This window comes from Medicago truncatula, chromosome 8 (genome assembly GCF_003473485.1).
Source record: "Medicago truncatula cultivar Jemalong A17 chromosome 8, MtrunA17r5.0-ANR, whole genome shotgun sequence".
NCBI lineage: Eukaryota > Viridiplantae > Streptophyta > Magnoliopsida > Fabales > Fabaceae > Medicago > Medicago truncatula.
Genome location: NC_053049.1, coordinates 20,090,383 through 20,112,790, shown reverse-complemented (window position 1 = coordinate 20,112,790; position 22,408 = coordinate 20,090,383). Strand labels below are relative to the sequence as shown.

At 30.5% G+C, this 22,408-nt stretch overlaps 1 protein-coding gene and 1 pseudogene across 1 annotated transcript in view; both read right to left on the bottom strand.

The window, feature by feature from the left end:
• The window catches only part of LOC11407263 (uncharacterized), a 34,876-nt gene that overhangs the window by 490 nt on the left and 11,978 nt on the right, over window positions 1-22,408 (bottom strand). Inside the window, 13 exon segments of the mRNA XM_024771705.2 lie at window positions 73-223; window positions 316-553; window positions 791-1,001; window positions 1,344-1,543; window positions 1,639-1,752; window positions 2,605-3,813; window positions 5,688-5,754; window positions 7,959-8,276; window positions 8,353-8,503; window positions 8,594-8,831; window positions 8,987-9,099; window positions 9,101-9,192; window positions 9,480-9,604. Coding sequence (XP_024627473.2) covers window positions 73-223; window positions 316-553; window positions 791-1,001; window positions 1,344-1,543; window positions 1,639-1,752; window positions 2,605-3,813; window positions 5,688-5,754; window positions 7,959-8,276; window positions 8,353-8,503; window positions 8,594-8,831; window positions 8,987-9,099; window positions 9,101-9,192; window positions 9,480-9,604 — 3,227 coding nt within the window.
• On the bottom strand, window positions 16,680-17,974 carry LOC120577408 (G-type lectin S-receptor-like serine/threonine-protein kinase CES101; annotated as a pseudogene).

The window sequence follows — 22,408 nt, the reverse complement described above, 5'->3', positions numbered from 1 at the left end:
TAATAATATAATCAAATTACGAAGAATAGGTAATATTTATTAAAAAAAACTCAATGAAAGTAATTGACATACATGTCCGATTAGATTTAAGGGGCGATCAACATCATAAAAGCTATTGTTTTTCCTTCCACAAACAATTTCAAGCAGCAACACTCCAAAGCTATAGACATCAGATTTTGTAGAACAAACTCCTTCCATGGCATATTCTGGAGACATGTATCCACTACGCACAAAAATCATAACTTTTAAAAAATAAATAGTTTTCACAAAATCATCAGTAAAACATTTGAAACAAATAAAGTTTGGAAAACTCACTATGTCCCAACAATTCTATTGGTATTTACTACAGACTCCTGCTGTGTAAACATTCTTGCCATACCAAAATCAGCAATTTTTGGGTTCATATTCTCATCAAGAAGTATGTTGCTAGCTTTCAAGTCTCGATGAATGATTTTGAGTCTAGAGTACTTGTGAAGATAGAGTAATCCTTGAGAAATTCCTTCTATTACGTTGAAACGCTTTTTCCAATCTAGCAACTTCTTTTTTGTACAATCTACTCAATGAAAACACAACATTTCTTGCTAAAATGAATACTACTCATAAAGTAGCTAATCAAAATGCCATTTTAATTTTCTGTAACTAACTAATGAGTCACATAAAATGATAAGTTAATAAAACCCAATAGTTTTGTTGTCATTGTGCTTTAATCGTTACACAATAACGATCACAATTTTATGAACGTTCCCTAAAAACACATCACATGCAAATATAGACTTCAACATATTCTCACCAAATAGATAGAAATCCAAGCTTTTGTTTGGCATATATTTATAGATTAGAATCCTTTCTTCTTCATGAATGCAACAACCAAGTAGTTGTACAAGATTTATGTGCTGAAGTTCACATATAAGTACCAATTCATTTTTGAATTCCATAATTCCTTGTCCAGATGTTTTTGAAAGTCTTTTTATGGCAACTTCTTGCCCTGTTGCCAAGATTCCCTGAAGTCGTCAAGCAAAAGGACAAAACTCAGGTGCATTTCCTTATATAATTTTAATACGAATCCTAACTCAATACACTTTTTGTAAATTATACTAACAAACTTTGCGAAACAATTGAATTTGAAGAAGTTATGGATGCTACATTTAAGAACCATACAATAAAAATCATGAAAAAATGCTTACAAGGCTTGTTTAAAACAATAAATCACCAACCACAAAAAACAATACAACCACATTAGAAACATTTGCTTACATCATGAGATGGTGCACTAATTGTAATAGTAAATTAAAACATGTTTTTAAACAAACCTAATCATTAACAAAATTTAACTTTAAAGTCACCTTATAAACTGGTCCATAGCCTCCCTGTCCTAACTTGTTTTCAGGGGAAAAGTCCATAGTTGCTTCCAAAATTGATGTAAAGTTAAAAACTTTTATATCATGTCCCTTGAAGTCAGCTTCAAGATCTTTAACATCATAGGATTCAATGGAGTCCGCCAAATCATTGCTCTTACCCGCCTTTCTTTTACTTTTCTTATCTACTAATTAACAAAAAAAATAAAATAAAAGATAAATATAGAAAAAAAGGATTGTATATAGTAAATGCATATTGTACTATTTTAATGTATCCATATACCTTGTAGAGCATATTTTTGAATCTTTTTTACTAGGCATAAAACGAGTGGACATAATATGAGTATAGCAGATGCGATTGCAGCACCTATCCATATCCACTTTTTACCTGCATCGACTATACACATTCAATTTGCATTGTGATATAAGCATATTCATTTCAAACTTTTAATTTTTGCTCTTATCTTGATGCCAAACCCTAATCATATCGTTGAAATTCAAGAAAGAAAAAAAAAGACGAAAGTATTACATGAAATTAAGTTAAGAGACAAATTATGTAATTTTGCCTGTATTTTGCATTCCAATGATGAACTCTATAAAACTCATATTTGGTCTCACACTTTTACCTCAAATATAATATTTATATTCAATTTTATCACATCTTAAAATTATAATTTAATTATTTCTACTTTTTTCTTTAGGGATTAATTATTTGTACTTAATATTAATATGAAAAGGTTAAAAATAATAAGAGAAATACAAAGATAAAATTATGAGAAAAAACTCAGTTTAATATTTTAAAATGTGCACAATTTATAAGTAGAATAATTTTCAAAGTAAAATAAAAACAGCATAAAACAATTTAACGTGTTCAAAAATTTAGAAAGGTGATAATTTTATCGTTATTTTAATCAAAGTAACAAAAATAACGGTTACTTCAAAAAGCAACTATCATTACATGCTAGCCAACTCCATCAACAATTATTACAAAACTTACCGCTGGAGTTGCTCTAAATAACCGTGTTTTTCACGTATTCATGCAATCCGGATATCAGTGACCATTTGATTAAGATTTTGAATTTCAGCTCCGTGGTTTAAATGATAAAATATAAATAAAATATACTTTTCTTTGAACTGTTTGATTAATATCACAGTTACCATGCGTGAACTAAGTAGACTTCTGGAAATCCAATTCATAAATAATCACTTGGAAGCAATCTAATTAAAATGACATTATAGTCTTACGTACCATGGGATTTTTGGGCTGGTTTTGATGGCTTTACCAAGGCGTAAAAATTATTTTGATCATCCAAATCCACGTCTTGTGTCGAATTCCATGAATAGTATATACATCCAGTAAAATTACTGTATAGTTCTTCGAATCCATAGCAATTACAATTTCTCCAACATCTCATCTTGCAATCACTGTAACCATAATTCACATCACCTTCAGTAGTTGATGCATTGATGATGTTTGGTCTTCCCGTCTTCCTCTGAAACACCTCACCAGGTTCCCTACAAGTTGGTATATCCTCCCACTTTTGGCACCCTCCGTCCCTATTATATCCATAACACATATCTGCATTTCCAATATCTCCTTCAGTACCACTTAATTTCCCTGTTGATTGCAGATACCACGAAGATAACGTCTTATAATTCCGATCTTTGATTTTGAAAGTGAAAGAATCTTCATCCTTGTTAGAGACAATAGTGTATTGATACATAGTTTGAACATTGGCCGGAATATTCTCGAATAATCCATCGCTTTTAAGTTTTCCGCTTTTCCAATACACTTTGCCTCTTTTCTTGATGTTCAGTTCACCTTGTTTTGGTTCCCACTCAAGACTAAATTTACCTGAATTTGGCCGCGAAGGAGTTAACCATGACACCAATGACCAATTATGTGCTGTTTTTCGATTAACTCCTAACTTCATCGTTGGGATCAAAACGTCTGATGGGTAATCAAAACTCTGCCACAACACAGTCTTTGACCCATTGGGGTGAAATTGTCGAAGCACAAAGTTACCTGTGTCTAATATAGTAGCCAAAGTGTTGTTTATGGGTTGAGGTGAAGAATAAATGATAATTGGTTTCCTACTTTGTGATTCTATTTTGAGCACACCGGAGTAGTCTAGCGATAGAACTGCTGAATCTAAGTCAATGGAATGATTTCTATCATACATCCATACTACTGCGCCATAATCCTCATTGACACTTACAATCAAGTGAGCATCTTCGTTTTGTAAAGTAGGGGAGAATTGAACACAATACTTACCTTGTTTAGAACATAGGTTGGAATTTGCATCCAATTTATCACCTGGCTTCAAACTATCATTTATTGCTTTAACACAAATGCTAGTCGTGTTCCACCACAACCATAGGTATATCAATACAACTTGTTTCTTTATTTCAAAACTTATCATCATTGATGAATATTGTTTCAAAAAGAAGAGAAATACTCACCAACTTGTTTCTTGCAATCTGCACTCCCCAACTTTGGGTTGGAAATTTGATACAAGTGATTTTAGACACTTATCAGAGTTTGTTCTAGTTCACAAAGTTAATGTCAAATCAACTTTATCTTTATTTTTCCACTACTAAATGTTGCACAAACTAGACTACCTTTCTCTACTACTTTTTTTAAAAGGAAAAAGACAAGATCAGTTTACTTTAATTAAATAATAATTGAAGGATAGGTAAATGTATAGATAATAACGTCCATGTTCACAAGGGACCTAAGTAAAGTTTATTTTTTTTAACAACAAAATTTATTAGAAAGGAGAGAAGTAGAAAGAGTACTTAATTAACCCATAACTCGGGAAAAGTATAAGAGGTACTTGCCCCAAAAAAAACCAACCTCTAACTTAAGTATTTAAACAAAGAAGAGGGTTTGAGTATCATTCATTATGCAAACATGATCTCCTTTTCTTTTTTTGGCGTTAAACATCTCTTAAGATGTTAACTTGATCCCTTCTACTATCTCATCCATCCTCGCAATCTTTGAGGAGAAAATAACCTCATTCCGCGCTCCCCAAATCTTCCACAATGTTGCATGCCAGATAAGTGTTAAGCCCTTAATTACGGTGCTTTTTTTTATTAAAGAAGAAGAGAAGGAGGGAAACAACACTCCCAGGTAGAGTGACCCCTCGTTCCGATCCATTTAAAAATCGAATACCAAATGTCTGCAATGAAGTTAATCTACAAAACAAGTGATCCTCCAGCTCTCGAATTCTAGGACACCACACACATTCCAAACTAACACCATCCTCTTCTAGACAAATTTGAGCAAGTCGGGAGTCTACAAGAATTACTAGGCAAGAGAAAATTTGAACCTTTGGCGAAGCCAAACTCAACCATATTCCCATTAACCCTCTTCTTGTTTAGGCTTTTGTAATGTAGGCATTCTAGGAGCTACCTTCAGAATTGATGTACTCCTTTTCTAATAAGGATACAAATTTTCATTATTTATTGCAATAGTTCAGGTCTTGTTCGGGCAAAGTCAAGACTTTAGCTTCTAATATGAATGGTTTTTGAACCTTTCATCTTGTAGGTTGGTTGATCTTATTTTCTAGGTAGAGGCTTGGCTCTTTTCTTTGTTATTCAAAATTAAAAGATTCGGTAGCTAAAGAAATTTGCAAAAAGGAAACAGTGATGCAAAAAGGAAAGTCCTAATTGCAAAAAGTATAGTTACCTACAAAATAATGCAAAAACGAAAGATGTCTTCTTTTCTAGATAAAAGCATATTCAAAATATAAAGAAGAAATAAACCAGTAGCTTAACATTTTATTTGATTTATATTACTTTTGCCTATATTAAAATTGCATTGTTAGTAAATTAAGCTCAAAAGTATGTCAAGAGTAGGAAGTAGGAACAGGAAACAGTGATGTTATCACTTATCATTAAATAATTGAGTCAAATTAAACTGATCCATTCTTCTTTCTTTTCTTTTTTCTTTAAAAAAAAAAGTGTTGGAGAAAGGTACTCTTGTGGAATGTAGTGGAAAGTAAAGATAACGTTGGTTTGATTTATGTGGCACACGAAATCTGATGAGAGCCAATGATTAGTTTGTTTACAAATTTCCTATCCCAAAAAGTTGGAGTTCAAAGATGTGCAATGCATCCTAAGATTTGAAACTGAAACCATCCTTCTCATGTCTTAGTGAGCATTTCTTTTAGCAATCAAATTAAACTTTTTTCAGATCTTAATATATTAAATCTCACTCCAAGTTACAGTACAACATATATTAGATCTACTAACACTTGAAAAAGGTTACTAAATCAAAAGCTTGATAAATGTTGGAAAAAGTCCATGTTACTAAATGGTTTAAGTAACCTTTGAGAGTAGTATTAGTAACATTGAAGAAAATGTTACCGGTTAGTAGCTCAATCTTAGCCAATCTCTAGCAAACAAATATAAATACAGTTTTAGCTAATTTTGATGGCATAAATATTACTAAATTTTAGATACAAATTTAGTTAATCTATATTGTGATAAATAAACAAATATTGAATATATCATTCATGATCACCATCTAGATCTTCTGCATCAAACATACAAAAGATGCAAATTTTAAAATTAAAAAAATTATAAAGTGATCAAATTAAGAATCACAAAGAAAATGGTTCTTGTTATGTCTTGGTGTGTATAAAAATACATGAAGTCGAAAACAAAGCCTCAAATGCTCAATGACTTCAATAACTAAATTGTTTACCACAATTGCCATCTAATATGAAGCTAACCTCAAACATTATGGGCGGAAAACATGCTGGGTGGGGTGCTAATAAGTTGGCTTCAAACATTATGCCACGTGCTTTCCGGATGATTTCTCTGTCTAATTTGTCACTATAAATATCTTTTTCCTTCCATAAATATCAAAAAGACAACAATTAAGAGTTATAATACATAAACCATGATAAAATGATAGTATTCATAAATATGAAGAAAAAAATTACCATACCTAAAAAGTTAAAACATATACCTGCCAATGTAAAAGAAGTTATAACAACGATGAATTGGAGCTGAAAACTAAACAACGGAGGATAAAAAAAGAGCGGAAAAACAAAATAATGTTTCCTTGAACTGTGAAAACTAGGGATTCAGCGAGAAAGAGACAAGAACCCTAAATAAGAGTGAAGAATCCTAGGGATCAAAGTCAAATTGGAGAACTGAGATGATCTGTAGAGCATTATATTTGTTGCGCAACAAAAGTCGAACCCAATAGAAAATGAATTCAACAAGAAGATGAGAATACATTCAAAATTGAGTTCAGACCAATGTTAATTATCTTCCTGTGATGCAAGCAACTCTCAAACCAATCGAAGAAAACAAAATCATTAACACAGATGTAACCAACATTAGATTGATGAACGAACAAATAACAACACGTACCTTGTTTCTAAATTTATTATTGAAAGGGGAAATAATCTCAAGGCAAGGCTCATCAATCATAAAAATGTATCTCTATGTGTGAAGTGCCTTCATCCCTAGATAATATCATGCAATTAAGAGCTTTAATTTTATTAATATTGTTTCAGCTACTGATAACTTAACTTTGAAGTATAAAATCAAGTACTAATTGAGATGATGTAAAAGACATGTATGGACAATCTTAAAGTAATAGATTTTCATATCAAAGAGGAAACTCGCAGATAAACCAGATTCCAATTTTTTAAGAAGACTATCTACTAATGTCCAAAACACTTGGATTTAAATTCAATATTTATGTATATAATAAAGTAGAACGAAACCAAATTAAAATACCATGATTCAAAGCATGAACTGCATTGAACTATTCCACCATTTCCCGAGCCAACCTATTCAATGAAATGCACCAAAAGAAAATTCATACAATATGAATATTATTAAACTTTGAGTTCAATAACACAAAATCAATACAATTTCATCCTAAATTATCATTAATTTTCATTCTGATACAGCTTTAAGATTACTAAACTCAAATTTAAACAAATTGTTATACTCATGACGACACTGGCATTGTGAAAGACACAAGTAATAGTCCATTCACATCTTTCCTAAATAAGAACACAAATGCAAATTAATAGAACCAAACGAGAGAAAAAAGGAAGAAGAATAAGACAACGAGAAATGGGAGACAACGAGAGAAACAATTTTGTCGTTTGCTCACTGTAGCTCCAATAGATCGACGCCGACACATTTTTGATCTGACAGTGGCTGTTACTGAATTCGAGGATACACATTTGCGGCGGTTTTAACTGAGGATAGTTGGAGAGAGAGAGAGGGGCTACAAAGGTACTGTAGATAGATATTGATAAGCATGCTTTTTAAATAGCAGAGATATGGGATTGATTGGCAAGCATTTCATAAACCAATTTTTATGGAACTAATTTGTTATCTCGCATTTATAAACAAGACTTGTAAGAATTTAAAAGAGATTAGTGCTGGACTAAGAAATTTTTTAACAACGATTATGAAAAATCTCATATATAGTACAATATATTAATTACAAGAACTACCATGAAAAAAATACATATTAAAAGGAACATTGCGAGTATACTTTTACAGACACAGGAAATGAGTATATTTCAAAAACAAAAACCATATTCAGGTGATTTTTATTACTTATATTTTCCCTTCTACTTCACATGAGGTAGAAATTGTTGTCGTAGAATAGGTGATGGCGTCTTCCCCTTTGGAAGTTGTTTCCCCTTCAAAGATCTCTCGTCTAATATAAAATGCTGGTCTTCTTGGTAAGGTTGTGAGTTCATATTTGTTTGCTAACATTGATATCACATCCGACATTGTAGGTCGATCATTTGCATATTGTTCTACACACAAGAGACCAACGTGAATACACCTTTGTACTTCATCAGGAACAAATGTGTCACTTAAAGATGGATCCAGTAACCGTAGATACTCACCATCATTCCATATCTCCCATGCCTATTAATAATATAATTAAATTATGAAGAACGGGTAATATTTATTAAAAAAAACTCAATGAAAGTAATTGACATACATGTCCGATTAGATTTAGTGGGCGATCAGCATCATAAAAGCTATTATTTTTTCTTCCACAAACAATTTCAAGCAGCAACACTCCAAAGCTATAGACATCAGACTTTGGAGAACAAACTCCTTCCATGGCATATTCTGGAGACATGTATCCACTACACAAAAAATTCATAACTTTCAAAAAATAAAGTTTTCATAAAATCATCATAAAAACATTTATAACAAATAAATTTTAGAATACTCACTAAGTCCCAACAATCCGGTTGGTATTTACTGTGGATTCCAGTTGTGTAAACATCCTTGCCATACCAAAATCAGCAATTTTTGGGTTCATATTCTCATCAAGAAGTATGTTGCTAGCTTTCAAGTCTCTGTGAATGATTTTGAGTCTTGAGTACTTATGAAGATAGAATAATCCTTGAGAAATTCCTTCTATTATGTTGAAACGCTTCTTCCAATCTAGAAATTTCTTTTTTGTACAATCTTCTCAATGAAAACATAATAATTAACGTTAAAATTTATATTATTCAAAAGTACCAAACCATAATGTTATTTAGTTTTCCATAGCTAACTAATGAGTAAATAAAACATGAGCTAGGATAACATCACATACAAATATAGACTTCACACATTCTCACCAAATAGGTAGAAATCCAAGCTTTTGTTTGGCATATATTCATAAATTAGAATCCTTTCTTCTTCATGAATGCAACAACCAAGTAGTTGGACAAGATTTGTGTGCTGAAGTTCACATAACCAATTCATTTTTGAATTCCACAATTCCTTGTCCAGATGTTTTCGAAAGCCTTTTTACAGCAATTTCTTGCCCTGTTGCCAAGATTCCCTGAAATCGTAAAACACAAGTACAAAATTTAGGTGCATTTCTTTAGATAATTTGAATATGGTTCTTAACTTTGATACATTTGAAGAAATTATAGCTGCTACAGTTAAGAATCATACCAAAAAATACCTAAAAAAAATACATATAAGTTTTGTCCGAAACAATAATCACCAACCATGAAAAACAACACTACCACATTAGAAACACTTGTTTGCAACATGATGCATGTGCCATAATTTTAATAGTAATTTAAAACATGCTTTTAAAACATACAATTTAACTAAAGTCACCTTATAAACGGGTCCATAACCTCCCTGTCCTAACTTGTTTTCAGGGGAAAATTCCATAGTTGCTTCCAAGATTGATGTAAAGTTAAAAACTTTTATATCATGTCCCTTGAAGTCATCTTCAAGATCTTTGATATCATATGATTCCACCAAATCATTGCTCTTACCTTCCTTTCTTTTACTTTTCTTATCTACATAACCAAAAAAATCAAAGATAAAGATAGAACCTATACATATCCATCTTGTTTTACTTGCATTGACAGTTTTAAAGTATCCATATTGATATACCTTGAAGTGCATATTTTTTTTTCTTTTTGGCTAGCCATATAATGAGTGGGCATAATATGAGTAAAGCAGTTGCAATTGCAGCACCTATCCATTTCCACCTTTTTATACCTGCATTGACTATACAAAATCAATTTGAATTGTGATATAAGCATATTCATCTCAAACATTTAATTTTGTTGGTCTTATCTTGATGCCAAACCCTAATACTTCAACTTCAGAATCCTCATTTATAAATATGACATTTTGGAATCATTTGGCTATTGTTTCTATCATGATAGCTTGGCAAAGTTTGGATTGTCCATAGTAATATTTTGTGTCCGTCTGTCTGTTTTTTGTTACATTAATGCATATTTTTTTTTAGTATTTCTTGGTTGAGTGCTACCTCACCGATTTTTTTTAACTATTTTCCAATTTTCATATTTTTAAAAACTTTGAACTATTTTCCAATTTTTTATTTTTAACTATTTTCTAATTTTTTCTCTCAAATTCGGTGGCTTCTACACTTCCGTTGTGGGAGATTAAGATACCGTTTGACACGGTTTTTTTTTTCAATGCATAAAATACTTTTTTTTAATGCATAAAATTGAATGGAATGAGCTTTGGCCAAAAGTTGTTTGAATGCTACTTCAAAAAACTACTTCTCGAAAATTTATTTCACAAGCATCTCTCTTCAATTCACGTTAGGAACTTTTTCTTTTATTTTCTAATATTATATTTCAATATGTTTTTTTCTTCCATTTAATTTTTTTTAGCCGTTCCATTTAATTTTTTTAAGGAGGTTCCATTTAATTTTTTTACCTTTTTTTCAAATAAATTTTATTATCTTTTTATCACTTATATATTTAATTTAAATATCGTTTAATCATAACAACCTCTAAAATATTTTTATTCACGCTATCATTTAATAATACAAAATATTTTTATTTTCTTTCTTCAACCTCGCAGATATACAGACACACATATTAGCGTTTAGAGTAATACTTTATGTGTGTATGTTTTTTTGTTACGTTAATGCGTATAATTTTTATAAAATTTTGATTTTAATTAAAAGTAAAATTGTAGATGTCTTTTCTTCAAAAAAGATATAGATGCCTAAAAAAATTATATTTATCTTATATATATATATATTACACCTTTATATCGTAACAAACTATGCATATCTTTTTCTTATTCAAAAAAACTAAACATTGCTAAATAGAAAAGGTATTATTTTCTATTTTGTCAGCATCGGATGATAGGATTTTGTATAAGTTTGATAATGACCCGAAAGATGTCTTTCCTTATGTAGTGGGAATATAGTTGATGTAACACTATGGGAAAAATATTTCGTAGCTTTATCATTTACCATCTATTTACCTTGAGTTCTTTGCTTCCATTTTGTAGTCAATGGCAACCCAAATATATGTAACAATTGGTCAGGTTCGAGGCTGCTCATCAACCTACATCATCCGGTTGTTGAGAAGTTTAAGACTTATAAGTTTGCATTATGATTTCACAATACAGTGTTAGAGTAACTTATTATTTCACAATCCGATTTGATTGTTTTTTGACCATGTTTCTTGAATTGTTTCGTGAGCTCAGAGTCAAAGCTTCAGTTAGAACTTAAGTCAGAGTTCGACTTCTTGTCATTGTACTTCGTACAACGATTTTTCCAAACTGACTCAGATTAGGCCAGTTGTTGAATTTATAAACTTAGTCAATGTCTGCTTTTTTTATGCACAAACATGCTTTGAGTTTTTTTACGCACAAATTAAAAATACATATTGCATTATTCTTTATTTCATGTGCATAATTTGTGTTAGGAAACATACTGGATCACTATTTGGAAAACAACTAAATTCAATCCTAACCAGTTTGGATTGTATTATGAGAGTTGCACCAAATGTTCGAGACATCAATGTAAAATGGTGCTAGCTATATATGCACATGCGGAAGTGATGCTTAATTTTCATTTGTTTCAACAATGTTAATTGGTCAATGGAGTACATATAATGTACATGCATACATTTATCTAGACTTTATACGAAGATAATTGGAAGATAAATTAGACGTCATGCTACATTTTCTTTAGCTTAAAATCAGTTAAGCTACCTTTATAGAGCAAGCTATGAAAATTTCTTTGGTGGGGAGTGGTTCAATTTCTACAAATAACGAATGATGGAAGAAGGTGGTAAGCTCATCTTTGATCTCGAAAAGTCACAGAAGAACTTGCAAATTCGAGTTGTTCCAAAGTAGATCTTTGTTGTTGAACTATTTAAACTTCTACCATTTTGACGCATCGCTTTGGACTGTAGTCGTAAACTATCTTAACTTTGGGATATCATTTGTTCTTTTCATTTTGTCTGGTGTAAATATTGGCAAAAATCCCTTTTTGATTAGTCTATGAAACTTGCAATCTCTTTTATAAACTTAACTATTATGTAACGTTAATCTGCACATTGTTGGTTCCTTCATTAGTTCCAATTAGTATCATGTTAATTGAAATGTTGTTTTCCTAACCTCTTGAATAAAATAAAACATGCTCTTTTCAAAAGTAAATCTTTATAATGCTTTGCTAAATGTTTTATAAATGTACATATATATATAACTTCTAATTAACATTGTAATTTGTTTTATACCTAGCACTTCTCCAATGAGATATCAATGACATTTCTAAAAGGAACACGGAAAACAATCACACTCATCCACAAACAAGCTCAAAAAAGGTATAAGTGTCGCTTGATAACGACAAAGAGAGAAAGTTACAAAAAATATTTAGGCGGCCAATGGTTCAAATTTCGCCGAGAACATATGTTAGAGGTAGGTGATAAATTAATTTTTGATCTAGAGAAGCCACCTAAAAATATGCACGTTCAAGTCGTTCCCAAATAAAGATTTGGTGTTCATGATCCGCACTTTCAACCAATCACCTTAACTCTAATCCTTGACTCGATTATCTTCACTCATTGATGCTACTTCTTTGCTTGATTTCATTTGATGTAAATATGGGCATCAATCATTTTTTGGTAACTCTATAACAATAACACTCTTTTTTATAATTTTGGATAAAATGTAAATTCACACATCATTGGTTCCTTTATTGGTTCCAATTGTTTTCATCCTAAATATTATATCAATTCCTAATCTCATAAACTGATTATATGCTCTCTTAATCTGCCCATACATATTTTATGATGAATCACAATGTTCCGTCGTTTTAACATCTCTTCTTTAGAAGATTTTTTTTATCGAATACGTTATTGAACCCCTGCGAAGCACGGGTTTGTAACTAGTTATTTTGAAAATAGTATACATTAAATCAAGAAAATGACCATGAGCCAAAGCAATACCATGAAATTCTTTGTTTCATAGATTTATCTTACGACCCGGTTCTTTTTTAGTGTTAACGTTATGGTTCCTATGAAAATGGGAACCAAGAAACTTCGAGTTGGGTCAAACGATATGTAAAGTTTGATGAAGAATTGTTTCATTCAAAAATCGAATTTGGGTTTTTCCAAGCTATTTTCTCTTAAGTGAAGTTCATCAATCATTTGAGACCAATCAATTTATTTGCTATGGGTCAGTTCTGTACATGAATATATATTTATAACATTTGAATTGTATTAGGATATTTAGTATGGTATTTACAAATTATAATTGATATAAGATTTTATACTAGGGCGTCATCCTCTCACTCTAAATTTTCTATATTAAAAAGAAAAAGATTATATAACAAAAAAAGTTGGAAGTATATATTAGTAGTATATATCATCAAACCCAAGGAGAAATGTGGAAAATAGAAAATAGTTGGTGTCTCCACTCTATTTCTTCGCACCTATGAAGAGAAGTGAAATAAGTATGGTCCTAATGTGACATTTTTGGAAGCCTTATATGACTTGCACGGTTACTTAAAGACCTATTTTATATTAATATCTTTAAATAAGTAACTTTGTTACATCTGTAGTAAATAGACTAACGGGTTAATTTTTTTTAATATCTTTATTAAAAATGAGATTAAACCCTATTTAATATCTTTAAATAAGTAAATCTTTTTTTTAATATTAATATTGTCGCGTCATTTTTCGGAGATCAAGGCTATTTGATTAGCTTTTGACTCACTAATTATTTTAAGACTGAACATTTAATTTTTAAGAAAAAGGGGAAAAAAAGTTCAAACTACCCCATTTTGAAAAGATTTTGGGGTTAGTTCCATAAAGGGAAGGTATTAGCACCCTTTATGTCCGTAATACTCTACGGGAACCTCTTGATTTTATTTAATTAATGTGTTATAAACTTGCTTGCTTAAAAGAAATGGAATTAAAGTGATGGTTAAAAGAAAAAGAAAGTGAGACCTAATTATCTACATTTTTTATTGATTTGGAAGGACATGGTCATCTTCCTACGTACCCATGAGGATCAAAACCTCGTAGTTCGGGGTAGAAATTGACTTTTGATTTATTTTGTGTTTTTTATTAGTTTTGAAAAAGGTTCTAAAATGAAAAGCCAAGTGGCAAATAAGAATTTGTTTGTATTTTTTATATTGAAAGAGAATAGTCTTAAAGTAGAGTTAAAATCTATTTGAAATTTGATTAAGGAAAACAAAATTTGATTAAGAAAAACAAAAATAAAAAGAACGATCACTTGATTGAAAATCAAGGTTTATTATGAAAATATTTTTGTGGTTTTTGTTATTTGAATGTTTTTGTTATTTTGAATGATAAATAAAACCTAAAGCTAAAGCGAGGTTGGATCACCACAAAATCTCTTAACATAATCTAATTTTTTTTCATTTTTTATAACATAAAAGCAAAATAAAAATAAAAAAATACCTTAAAATCGAAACGGACATAAAGGAGTAGAAAAAGAAGAAAGACTCGTCAAGACAAATCGAAGAAGGGAGAAGAGAAGAAAAGCACAGGAAGCATCAACTGTGAATTTCGGGGTCCATAATGCATTGTGTGAGATCTCTATTTATAGAGAAATTTCACAACTAATAAGTGAGAAACTTTGGGAACAAGTAATTCATTTAGTACAAAAATATCTCAATTGAGTACCAAAATATATCATATTGAGTACAAAAATATATTATTCAGTACATAAATATGTTATTCAGTACATAAATATATATTATTGAGTATCAAAATATATATTTCAGATCAAGCACTAAAATATATTAGATTGTCTACCAAAATATATTATATTGAGCACAAAAATATATTATTCAGTACATAAATATGTTATTCAGTACATAAATATATATTAGGCTAAACTTCACTTTTCGCCCTCTAAGTTTCAAAATGTTGCGATTTTGGCCCCCTATTAAAAAAAAGGGTTAATAGTGCTTTTCACCCCTGTAATATAAGTCATTTCCGGTTTTCGCCCCTATAAAATTTTCGATTTGAATTGCATCCTTGTAAAAAAAATTTTTTCCAGAAAACACCCCTCCCCCATCCAACTAAGCAAATTTGCTTACGTGGCGCTGATTTGGCATTTTTTTGTCATTTTTTATTTTTTTTAATTGGCCACGTGTCAAAAATATATCCTTTTATTTTTAAAAAATAAAAAAAATCCAAAAAAATATTCAGTTTTTTTTTCGAAAAATTTAAAAAAAAATTAAGATTTTTTCCGAAATATAAAAAAACAAAAAAATAGTCATATTTGTTTCCAAAAAAATTAAAAAATTAGAAAATATAATCAGATTTTTTTAAAAATTAAAAATATTTAAAAAAATTCTAGAATTTAATTTTCAAAATAAAAAAAAAAAAAAGAAAATTTTCAAAATTACAAAATAGTTCAGATTTTTTTTAAAAAAAATCTGAAATTTTTTTAAAAATCTGTATATAATAAATATAGAAAAAATTCAGTTTTTTTAGTCGAAAATTTTATTCCACAATTTTAATAAAATATTGGGAAAAAAATCATTTCATTCAACAAATATAAGATTTATGATTACTACCTCCTCTAAGGAAAAGCTTAATTCTAGGAAAAATGGAATTTCCACGACTTTTTTAAAACCCTCTAAATTTGTATCCAGATTTTTAAAAATTAAATTTTTTTCCAGAATTTTTTTAAAAAATCTGACCTTTTTTTCATTTTGAAAATTTACTTTTTTTGTATTTTTCAAATTAAATTTCAGAATTTTTTAAAATCTTTTTAATCGAAAAAAATCTTAATAGTTTTTTTTCTCTCTAATTTTTAAAATTTTTGAAAAAAACTGAATATTTTTATGATTTTTGTTATTTTTTTAAATTTATTTTCAAATATTTTTAAAGTAAAATCTGATGTGGACTTTTTTTTTTACACGTGGCCAATTAAAAATAATAAAAAATGAAAAAAAATGCCAAATCAGCGCCACGTAAGCGAATTTGCTGAGTTGGATGGGGGAGTGGTGTTTTCTGGAAAAAAAAAGTTTTACAAGGATGCAAATCAAACCGAAAATTTTACAGGGGCGTAAACCGAAAATGGCCTATATTACAGGGGTGAAAAACACTATTAACCCTAAAAAAAATGGCAAAAGTGACCCCCTATGTTTAGGGAAATATGCTCTTTTGACCTCCTAACATAAGGGAAATATGTTTTTTGACCCCTTATCTTTACAAAAAGTTGCGATTATGGCCCCTTTTTTGGGACACGTGGCGTCTTCTCAGCAATTTTTGGATGAAAGGGGCCAAAATTGCTATTTTTTTTAATAGGGGACCAAAATTGCAACATTTTGAAACATAGGGGCGAAAAGTGCAGTTTAGCCTATATACTATTGAGTATCAAAATATATTTCAGATCATGCACTAAAATATATTAGATTGCCTATCAAAATATTTCGGATTGTGTTCCAAAATATTCTAGATTGCGTTCTAAAATATTTTAGATTGCGTTCTAAAATACTGAGAGATGATGAGTCTCATTATAAGGTTATATAATGGGCTGAAAGAAGGCAGTTTCTACGGTTGAATAAGCAGAAAATAAATAATCACTTAAAATGACATTATAACTTACGTACCATGGGAATTTGGAGCTGATTTTGTTGGCTTTACCAAGGTGTAAAAGGTATTCGAAACCACCTCAACATATTGCGTCGAATTCCATGAATAGAATATACATCCAGTCCCATTATCATACAATTCTTGGAATCCATTGCAACTACAATTTTTCCAACATCTCATCTTGCAATCACTGTAACTATAAGTCACATCCTCTTCAAACGTTGTTGAATTGTCTCTGCTTGGTCTTCCTGCCTTTTCTCTGCTTGGTCTTCTTGCAATCACTGTAACACCTCACGAGGGTCCCTGCAAGTTGGTATATCCTCCCATTTTTGGCACCCGGCATCACTATTATATCCATAACACTTATCTGCATTAGCAATGTCTGCACTATAAATCTCTCCCTCATCAGCACTTATTAACCTCCCCTTCGAGGTAATGAACCATCGTATAAACTTCCCATCTTTAACTTCGAAAGCAAAAGAATCTTCATCCTTGTTAGAGACAATAATGTATTGATATATACGTTGAACATTCACCGGAATGTTCTCGAATAAACCATTGCTTTTAAGTTTTCCGCTTTTCCAATACACTTTGCCGCGTTTCTTGATGTTCAATTCCCCTTGTTTTGGTTCCCATTCAAGACTAAATTCACCTGGAGTTGGTAGCGAAGAAGCCAACCAATGACCAATTATGTCCTGTTTTTCGATTAACTCCCAACTTCATCGTTGGGATCAAAGTGTCGTCGGGATAATCAAAACTCTGCCATAATAAACTCTTTGTACCATTTGGGTGAAATTTTTGAAGCACAAAGTTACCGGTGTCTAGCATAGTTGCCATAGTGTTGTTTATGGGTTGAGGTGAAGAGTAAATGATTATTGGTTTCCTATTTTGAGATTCTATTTTGAGCACACCAGTGTAGTTTAATGATAAAACTGCTGAGTTTACGTCTACGGGTTGATTTCGATTATAAAACCACACTCCTGTGCGATTAACAGTTGCTATAGTTAAGTAACCACCCTTGTTGATTAAAAGACAATACTTGTCTTGTTTAGAACGTAGCTTGGAATTGGAATTCAATGTATCACCTGGCTTCAAACTATCATTTGTTGCATTAACACAAATGTTAGTAGAAGTAATCCACCACAACCATAAGTATATCAATACAACTTGTTTCTTTATTTCATAGCTTATCATGATTGATGATAATTGTTTCAAAAAGAAGAGAAATATACTCACTAAACCCGAACGAGAATAATTTCAACTTTTAAAAATTTAACAAACATTTATTAAGAAGAATGATATTTATATAAAATGGAAGGGCATACTATATAACATTAGTTATATAAACATTACTAGTAAACATGGGCAACCAAATATTTTGCCATAAAAATCACAACAAAAACAATAGCACAAATGCCTACTTTTGTGTAGGGAATGATTGAGAGCAATAAATGTCATTTATTGGTACTCCAATTATAATTTATCAATTAATGTAATTTTTTATGAAGCATGTGCCAATAAAAAGTGGGGCAGCATAATCATAACTGCACTTGTAGCCTTTAATGATGTTTTTAAGATGAACATGGAGATTTATTTTGGAGGGTTAGGATTTTTTTATAACAATGGTGGTTCGACTTTGAAATTTTTTTTATTATCAACATTTTACTAAATATTGGAGTATTGATATTAAAAAAACGGTCTTGCTAACCATTGGTTAAGGAAATCAAAAGTAGCATGTTTGCATTGTTTTCAACGATATTTTGACTTTTAAAAAGTTAAATTTATCACTTTTCACAATTTTCCAATACTATATTTCTATTTTTATCCCCTTATCCAATGCCCCAAGGGCAATGGTTAGCATTCTCCTAAATTAAATAGAATTTGACATTAACAATATAACTCTTACAAACATTTGTTAATGATTTTTTTTTTTTGGTATTAATCTTTTGGTTCTAATGGAAAAGGGCTCCTGGTATTCAAGATCTTGGTTGAAACCATTGTAAAGTCTGACCTAAAATTGTTTTTTTAGGAGTTGAATTTGGGATATTCTGAGTAATTCGTTCTTGGTGGTGTTCATTAACTAATTGAACTCAATTATTTGGTTATTTGGTAAGGAAAATGATAATTACATAGATACAAAAAGACTAAATGATACGTAACCGATAATGGACCATCTTGAAAACAGAAAAGGAACTTGACCCTAACCATGACCATGACCTGTCGGTAGAACCAAAGTCATCAAACAAAAGTGCGACCCTAACCACGACCTGCCGGTAGAACCAACACTATAGAAGTTCTAATCCAAGAATTCAGAGGAAAAAACTCTAACTCAAAATACACACATTGTAGTTTTTATCAAAATTCAAGCTGGCTTAATTCATAAAATGAGTGCATTTATTTTTTATTTTTTATTTTTATTTTTATTTTTTTGGTACAAAATGAGTGCATTTATATAGCTCTAAATCAAGTCACTCAAAGAACCTTATAAAATGCAAGGTATGGAATCAAATGCAGACTTGTAACGGCTGTAAAAGGAACTGACTGCATGAGCTGAATTATCTTAAAAATATTGATGAATTGATGCTTCTAGTAAGTAATTTGGATGGATCATGAATGCTCTCTTCATTTGTAGCGTGAGGTCTTCATTTGATTTGAATGGTCTTAAAAATATTTCTTTGACCTACTCCAATAAAATTCCAAGAGAATTATATGAGCTCCTTGCAATAGCCAAATGCATTCCAAAACCGATTGAATTAGTTATCACCTTATTGGCTTGTGTGCTAAAAACATGAATCAGTAAATATGCTATTCTTCCTTGTGATGTTGAGAAATTGACCAATGAATTTCAGTCAACTCAAATGTTAAGAACCTAAATTGCATAGACTTATTAATCAATGTCAATCTCATGCAATTCAAAAATTAACTTATCAATCAAGCTCAATATTTTTTTGAACCAATAGGAATAAGAATAAAGAACCATAAGCTAACCAAATAATTAATGCCATCAGTTATTTAAGGCATTTTTTTATAAGTTTCCTTCCACATGCTTACGGAACTCTTGATCTCATCACTACATAAAAAATGGGAGGGGATACTATATAACATTAGTTATATAAACATTACTTGTAAAAACATACCTTCCAAAATCCTTTGTCCACTACAAGAAAACATGGAAATTCCGACCAAATATTTCCGAGGACGCATATTTACTCGCTAAATAAAGGTTTTTCTGAGGAAAAACTTCCTCGAAATGTACATGTCAGAATCACTACTACACTGGCACGCTTTTCCAGATGTAATATCGAGGAACTACCGAGGAAAAGTTTTCTCGGAAAACATGTTATCATTTTATCCTCTGCTGAAACCGCGTTGTCGGTATTGGCATAGAATACAGAGTCTTTTTCCTAGGAAAGCATATGTGACAGTTGTAAAAAATTAATTATTTTTACCTACCTCCGGTAGTATATACAAATCTGTCCAGAATACTAACATTTTTCCATTTCAACACTACGATTTTTTCGTCAATATGTCACCATTTTCACCAAATTTCGATCAAAAAGAAAAAATCACTCACCATTTTCATCAAAAAGATAAAAACATTGTCACTTAAATCTATTGAAATTTAGCATTAGATCATTGTTATTGGTTTACTGGTAAGTTTTTCAAATGTATTTTGATTTTATAAATATTGTTGATTTAGTTTTTTTTACAACGTTAATTTATCAATTTATCTATAATCTCATAGACATTAATTATTTATATACTTTTGATCATAGTTATTTTTAATCTCATTATCAATTTCTTGTTGATGCTTAATTTTTTTTATTTACTGCTTAAATAACAAATTTGTTAGTATTTTTTGTAGTTAGGCATGTCTATTGCGGTTGTTGTCGCAGTTGATTTTACTGGATATTTTTCCTCGGATTACAACTTGATCAGGTTAGTTTATTAAATCAATTTAATATTATTACATATGTCTTGTTAATTATATATTTATTTATATATAACTTTATTGATTAAATATGCATGGATATTGGTATAAAAAAAATATAATATGCATAAATATTAGTTTTTTTTTTTTAAGAAATGCATAAATAGTTTTTTTTTTAAGAATTTAGCCAAATGTCAACAACGCAGAAGATGGATCAATATTATTACTACCGAAGTTGGATGTACGATAGAACATTTACGGGGAGAATCAAACTTAAAACTACAATTTGAGGAAGGAATTCATGGATTTGTTGTTTTCGCCATGTCACACAACATTTATGAAAGGGAGGGAAGGATAAAATATCCGTGTCTTATTCGCAACCAACGATTTTTCGAGGCCCACTTTTCCTCGGAAAAAAGTGACATTCTGAGAAGAAATAGATGTTTTCCTGGAAGTTATGTGCCTTGGAATTCAAATGTTTTCTTGTAGTGGTCATAACTTGTAAACACATACCCCGCCAAAATCCTGTCATAAAAATCACAATAAAAAAAGGAAAATGTTACATGAACACCCTTTAATCATACACCCTATTATACTTTCTCTTTCATGCATTAAGAATGTTTTGATAAATTCATCTCACAACTATACTTTCTCTTTCATCTCCTCTCCCTTTTCCTTGCCACATGTCAGGATTTTGTGTGGGTGTATGAGGTGCATTACCACATGGAGATGTACATGTATCACCACTCATAAAAAAACGACAGCCTAGGTGACTACTTTTTGTCTAAGGAATGATTGAGTGCAATAAATGTAATTTCTTTGTGCTCCAATTAGGATTTAGCAATTATTGTAATTTTTCATGAAGCATGTGCAAAAGAAAAGTGGGGCTGCAGAATCATAATTGTACATGTAGTCGTTTAATTATTATGTTTTTATGATGATTAAGATTAAGATAAGATGAATAAGGGGATCGTTTTTTGTGGGTTAGGGTTTCAAATGGCACCACCGGACTACATTTTATTTATATACTAAACTTTCGATCCATGCGACACACGGGTTTTGTTGTTGTTTTTTATATGATATATTTCAAAAGTTAATGCAATTAACCATTTATTTATGCTCATTTAACTTTGTTTACTGAGTCAAAGGCAGTTACATTTTATTCCAAACGTTCACAACTTGAAAGCAATTATTAAGGCTTTATATTTGGCATGACAAAGTCAATTTTTTACTTGTCATCAATGTAAAAAACCTTTTTGACGTGAAAAAACAGTAGAAGTGGAGTTAAGCTCTTTTCTTCTAGCTAGCCCTTGATCAATAGAAACGAAAAACAACTATTCTTTCCTATCAAAATTACAAAGCCCCATATATTAATTTTTGTGCAGTCAACAACTTTGGGTTTTATCATCTTTCTGAAAAAATTCTTCTTGTCAGTTTTGTATCCTCGATTCTAACCGAGATGGGTCTGTTAAATCTTGGGGGGTTAGCGTATAATTACGTGAAAAATCATGAAGGATAGTGCGATCAGCACGTCTCAGACTATTCATGGTTTGTTCGTTTTGTAGTTGTTGATTCTATTTGATTTGATTGTCAAAGATGTTGATAAAGTCGTGGTCGGTGTTCTAATTCAACAACAATCTCAAAAGAGAAAAGTTTATTAATCTCTCTTGTTTATATTTGATTGATTCTTTTATTTATATATTGATTATTATTATAGAGATAATTTTATGTCCAAATTGAACAACACATGTCTA